This window comes from Dipodomys ordii, unplaced genomic scaffold (genome assembly GCF_000151885.1).
Source record: "Dipodomys ordii isolate 6190 unplaced genomic scaffold, Dord_2.0 Scaffold49, whole genome shotgun sequence".
NCBI classification, from domain to species: Eukaryota; Metazoa; Chordata; class Mammalia; order Rodentia; family Heteromyidae; genus Dipodomys; species Dipodomys ordii.
This window is the reverse complement of record NW_012267265.1, coordinates 5,427,055-5,432,955: the sequence shown is the minus strand read 5'-3', so window position 1 is coordinate 5,432,955 and position 5,901 is coordinate 5,427,055. Positions and strand designations below refer to the sequence as shown.

The 5,901-nt window shown below is 49.8% G+C and overlaps 1 protein-coding gene across 1 annotated transcript in view; it reads right to left on the bottom strand.

Annotated features, from left to right (window-relative positions):
- The window catches only part of Fam47e (family with sequence similarity 47, member E), a 37,782-nt gene extending 35,777 nt beyond the window's left edge, over window positions 1-2,005 (bottom strand). Inside the window, exon 1 of the mRNA XM_013020095.1 lies at window positions 1,640-2,005. Coding sequence (XP_012875549.1) covers window positions 1,640-2,005 — 366 coding nt within the window. The remainder of the gene's footprint in view (window positions 1-1,639) is intronic.
- Between the last annotated feature and the right edge of the window lie 3,896 nt (window positions 2,006-5,901).

Sequence of the window (5,901 nt, the reverse complement as noted above, 5' to 3'; positions counted from 1 at the left end):
ACACACCACACACACACCACACACACACATACACACATCACACACATACCACACACACACACCACACACCATACACACACATCACTCACCACATACACACACACCACACACACACACCACATGCACACACCACATGCACACACCACACACACACCACACACACACACATACACACATCACACACACACCACACACCATACACGCACATCACACACCACATACACACACACACCACATGCACACACCACGCACACACCACGCACACACCACATACCACACACGCCACACACACACCGCACACACACACATACACACACCACACACACACACACACACACCATACACACACATCACACACACCACACATACCACACACACACCACACCACACACACACAGAGGTCCTGCTTCAAAAGAAAATCAGCAGCACTCCTGCTTTGCGAAGTCGGGCATGGAAATGAAAGCCATAGCTCCATGCATGTCCCTGCTCTCTGCCATATCATGGCCATGGCCTAACGGAGATGTGAAGGAAAGAAAGCCCCAGATTTCTGGCAATTGGTCAGCAATCCAGCCATCTTTTCTATAAGCTTGTCTGCCACCGATCACGTCATTCATTCATTCAAAACCATTTACAGCTGAATTCAATTACCTGAATTCAAGAAGCATACTTGTCTGTCCCATCATGTACCAAATGATTTCTCAGGCCTCATACAGTCCTGGGGTTAGGTGCTCATAGAGCCCCCCTCCTTCCTAGAGTTTTTGCCCCAGTGGGGAGGGGGCAGAGGTGACAAGGGCCCGGATGAGAAGTGGAAGATGTTAAGGCAGAGGAGCAGGTAGAAGGCCAGTGGTACTGCACACAGGCTTCTGCAAGGAGGACACATTTGAGCAAAGCTGACGCAAGAGAAGACCGCACCAAGCACAAACGGGCTGCTGGGGTGGAGCTGGGCTGCTAATTCCCTGCTCTCTCCCTCCTGCCCTTTTCCTGAACTCTAATGCAACCTGAGCTTTGTTCAAAGCGTCAGCGCTCAACTACAAAATGCAATTTCAGACTTGTTGGCTGCTGGTGGAGGTCAAATGTATGAGCTGTTGTCAGAGATAGCCAAAATGTGTTCATTGAAAGAGAGTGCTGGCACCTACCCTGTCACTTTTGTCCCTATCCCCGCAGAATGCCATAAGGACAAGAGACATACACTAAGGACTACGGAGCTGAGCATCAGAAGCCCAGGACATCATGACATGCCAGAACTAGCCTTGACAATTGGGTAGATTTTTCCACATGACTTCTAGGTTCCCCTCGGCTCTGTCTCTCAGCTAGTGAGTATTCAAAGACACCTCCTCACCCACAGCTGATGTCAGTTTCCTGCTCTGAAAGGTCACACTGTGAAGCAGGTTGAAGAGCTCCTGAACTTTTGCCAATTCAATGGCTTCGCTGGAAGCAAATGGAGCAACTGAATGTAGCTGCCTGTGTTTCCTGGGGCCAGAGAAAGCAAGGCAGCCCTACATCCCTGTGAGAGCCCCCACCCTAGGAACATCCCTCCTCCTCATAAACATGCTTTCCTTCCAAGTGTCTCCAGTGCATCCAGAGAAAATGATGTTCAGAGCCCAGTGCAGCGCCCCCTTCAGGCCAAAGGGAGGATTACCTCTGCAGGCAGAGCTTCCTCCAGGTGTGGGTAGAGAGCCAGGGGATGTGTGGCTAGGTGGCTTTCCCTATTCTCTATGAGTGTCTTCTGCGACTGAGGGGCCAGTGCCACCTTGGAGAACAGGGCTGCTTTGGTGGGCCACTCATATTGCCTTTTCTTGGGGGTTGGTTTGGGGGTTCGGTGATGAATCCGGGGCAGAAAGCCTTCCCTGGGGCCCTGAGTGGTGGTCAGACCTCGGTGTGGTGGACAAACTTTCTTGAAGTCCTCCAGCCCCTCGCTCACAAACACCCAGCGCTGGCTGTTCAGCCTGTTGTGCCATGTGAAACACTTGGAAGGCAGGTGCTCTTTCTTCCTAGAAGACAACATAGCAGTCACATTGGGGAAGGGGGGGGGGGTACATGGGTCACAGGAGGTGAAAGGTAGCAAAATGGTAGTCTAGGGGCTATCTATAAGGGTAAATTTGTCACTTGGTCCTCATGGTGTTTTATTAAGAATTATAATAGCTCACATAAATGAAGAACTTCCTTTATAACTGCTTTAAGTGTTTGACATGAAGGACATATCTACATAAGCAGGTCAGACCAGGCAAGAAAGTTAGAAGCTTCTTATCTCCAGTTAACCAGAAAAAAAAGCCCGAAGTGGAGCCGTGGCTCCAGTGGTAGAGCATTAGCCTTGAAGGAAAAAAAGCTAAGGAACAGCTGTCAGGCCCCAAGTTCAAATCCCAGTACCAGAACCAAAAAGGGATGGAGTTTTGACAAGTATTAAATATTCTATTTAAGTTTCACCTATGAAGAAGGTACTGGTAGTATTGTTTCTGTTTATAGCTTAAAAAAATTGAAGCACAAAAAAGTTCAATAATAAAATAAACAGGGGCTGGGAAGGTGGCTCAGTGGTAGAGTGCTTGCCTTGCATGCATGAGGCCCTGGGTTTGATTCCTTAGCACCACATAAGCAGAAAAAGCTCGAAGTGGTGCTGTGGCTCCAGTGGTAGGGCGCTGGCCTTGAGCTGAAGAGCTGAAGGACAGCGCCCAGGCCCAGAGTTCATGTCCCAGGACCAGCAAATAAATAAATAAATAAACATCATCAAAGATTTCCTAATAAGAAGCAGTAGAGCTGGGATTGTAAACCAGGGAGTAATGAACTAGAGAAGGGAGCTTACTGCTAGGCCCAGCTAGCCTCAGACACAATCTTTAAGATCTTAGTTTCCCAAGTAGCTAGGATTACAGGCTTGAGCTACAGCATCCAGCACTAAACATAAAGGTTTTAAATAAGGGGCAAAAGAACTCCTAAAGATTTACTTTTCCACTTGAACCACAGCTCTACTTCTGGCTTTTTGTTGGTTTATTGGCGTTGGGTCTCACAGACTTTCTTTCTAGGCTGGCTTCTGAGATCATCACATCTCAGCCTCCAGAGTAGCTAGGATCATAGATATGAGCCAACAGCTCCCCACTCCTAAAGAGTTCTTAATTGCTAACATAAATATAGTGCATACTGTGTATTGTTGACAGGCTTACAAGGCTATGTCCTTCAGGCCTCAAAATGACTATAAATCTGATTCATTCTATCCGCCCCATTTCACAGTTAAGGAGATCAGAAGGGACAACTAAATTGTCTCAGGTCAGCAAGCAAGCCAAGAAACCTGGCCTTTGCCGCAGGCCTTCCTGAATCTAGACTTCAGCAACTCCGGATTCTTCAGCATCTCAACCACTCCTTTGAACTGTCTCCAAGGAAGCCATCATGCCATCAGCAAAACGAGATAGCGCCTTCTTCCTGCCTGGTGTCTGTGACAGCAACCCTTCAAAGTGGCAGCCAGCATTCCCAGGACCTCAGCCCCTCCCCCTGCCCCCACACACCCACACACCATCATCACCACCACCATCACCACCACCATCACCGAGGGTTCTGCTTGGCCAGAGCCACCAGCTGAAAGCCCAAAACTTCCCGGTGCTCACAGATGCCTTACACTGGACAGGGTTGGGGATAACTCTGCCAGGAGGACGGTGAAGCATTGGCTAGCACACTTCATTATCTCCGCACAGGCGCAGAGGGCCGGGAAGAAAGACTCCTAGGCAGCCAACAAGCCCCATCCCAGCCCTGCAAGCCCGGGATCCCGGCGCCCCCGCGCGGCACCTGCGGGATGCGCCCGGGTGGCGCGCGTGCCGCGCTCACCTGGGCCTGGAGTTGATGTCCTCAGGCATCGCGGGCCTCTTCCCGGGCTGGATCAGCCGCCACCCGAGACTCGCCGCCTTGGTGCCCTCGGCTGCACCACCGCTGCCAGGCCGAGGCTGGCGGTTTCTGCGCCGCCTCTCATGTCGCTAGGAGACCGCTCAAGCGGGTGCTGCCCTGACCTGCCCAATCCGCCCTGCAGCAAGCCGGGCGCCGCCTGCCTTCTGTGACCTAAGGGAAAGGGGGGAGCACTTGGCAGGGCCGGGAGAAAGCCCCGGTCCACCTGGATTTTACTCTGCATCTTCTACACGATCATATTGACCATAAGCTGCACCAGGTCTTCTTGATTCAATTAAAAAAAAATTACTGAAAGGGGGGTGCTGGCGGCTCACGCCTGTAATCTTAGGTTTTCAGGAGGTTGAGATCTGAGAATCGTGTTTGGAGGTCAGCCCCAGCAGACAAATCTGAAAATTGACTAGCAAGAACCGGAAGCGGAGGTGTGGCTCAAGTGTTAGACAGCCAGCCTTGAGCTAATCGAGAACAGGGCACCCTGAGTTCAAACCCCAGTTCGATCACAAGTTAATTAAATAAAATTAGTGAATAAAAGGAAAGGAAAATGGGCAACTGGAGTCCCAGAAAAAGGGATGAGAGAAGAAAGGGAAGGAAAGGATTTGATTATTTCTAGCACAAAGATGTTTTCTGGGAGGCCAGGGGACTCCCTTAGTCTCTGCTGCATGTCTGGTCTCTAGTCACCAGCCTATTTCCCTGTCCCCTTCAGCTCTAGGGTTATTTATCTCTTTTTGTCTCAACCCTCTTCCAGCAGTGACATCACTGAACACTAGGCAGCTGCTGGCAATATCAATGGCATGAAGATGTGTTTGATTTGGTTATGTCCTTGAGAATCTGTATCTCAACAGATGCTATAGGTTCATTTTACTTGTCCCTTGAAAATCTGCTCCTTGCTTATCCCATCAGTACTTTTACCTGCCTAATATTTGATGAGCCTCCTACCAAGCTCAGACCCCTACCTACCACTGGCAGCTATGTTAAAAATAAAGGTGGAAGCCGGGCGCCGGTGGCTCATGCCTGTAATCCTAGCTACTCAGGAGGCTGAGATCTGAGGATCACAGTTCAAAGCCAGCCTAGGCAGGAAAGTCCGTGAGATTCTTATCTCCAATTAACCACTAGAAAATCAGAAGTGGCGCTGTGGCTCCAGTGGTAGAGTACTCCCTTAAGCTAAAGAGCACAGGGACAGCGCCCAAGCCCAGAGTACACACACACACACACACACACACACACACACACAATCCAACCCTCCATGACTCTAGTCGATAATGGCATTAATTCAGACTCTCAGGCTCTTCCTTTTGGATTCCTTATTAAAATACTAAAGGCTGAATATTTTATAAAGAAGTTTCTTTGGCTCACAATGCTGGGGGACTGAAGAGTCCAAGGTCCTAATGGTAGACAGCACCGCGAGAGCACACGTGAGAGGGAGAGCAACCACAGCAAGCCAGCAAGCCAGAGCACTCTGGCTCAGGTTTGCTCTTTATGACAACACTCTCAGGAGAACTAATCAGGAGAGCCTCTGAGCTCCAGGTGGGTTGGAACAAGCCCTCAACGTGGACTCCAGGTTGGCCAGGCCTGCTCTAGGCCATAAGAGGTTGTCCACCTGTTTCCAGGGCAAGGAGGAAGAAGAGAAAGGAAAATACAGACTTCTCAAATCACAAGAAGAAAAGGTGGGGCCTGGAAATCAATATCTCGCTGTGGGCTGGATGCACAAGATGAGAACATGGTGGATTCTTGTTCTCCAGTAGTATCAAAATAATACCATCAGTCCTGGTATTTTTAGAGTATTTTTTTGACCCGTCCAGCAGGTTCAGTTATTCGTTAGGCTCGAGGAGGTGCCTCCTAAAAACCAATGGGGGCGAGAGAGAAAAGAGACCAAGCGCATAAAGGAAGACAAAGTCAGTCTGAGTCGCCTCAAGGTCTGCTTTATTGAGCTCGGGGTAGGGTTTTTATACCCACAGGGGCGGTGGGAAGGGGAAGAATGAAAAAAACTTGCAGAAGCAAGGGTGAGAAGTCCCAGGGTCAGGG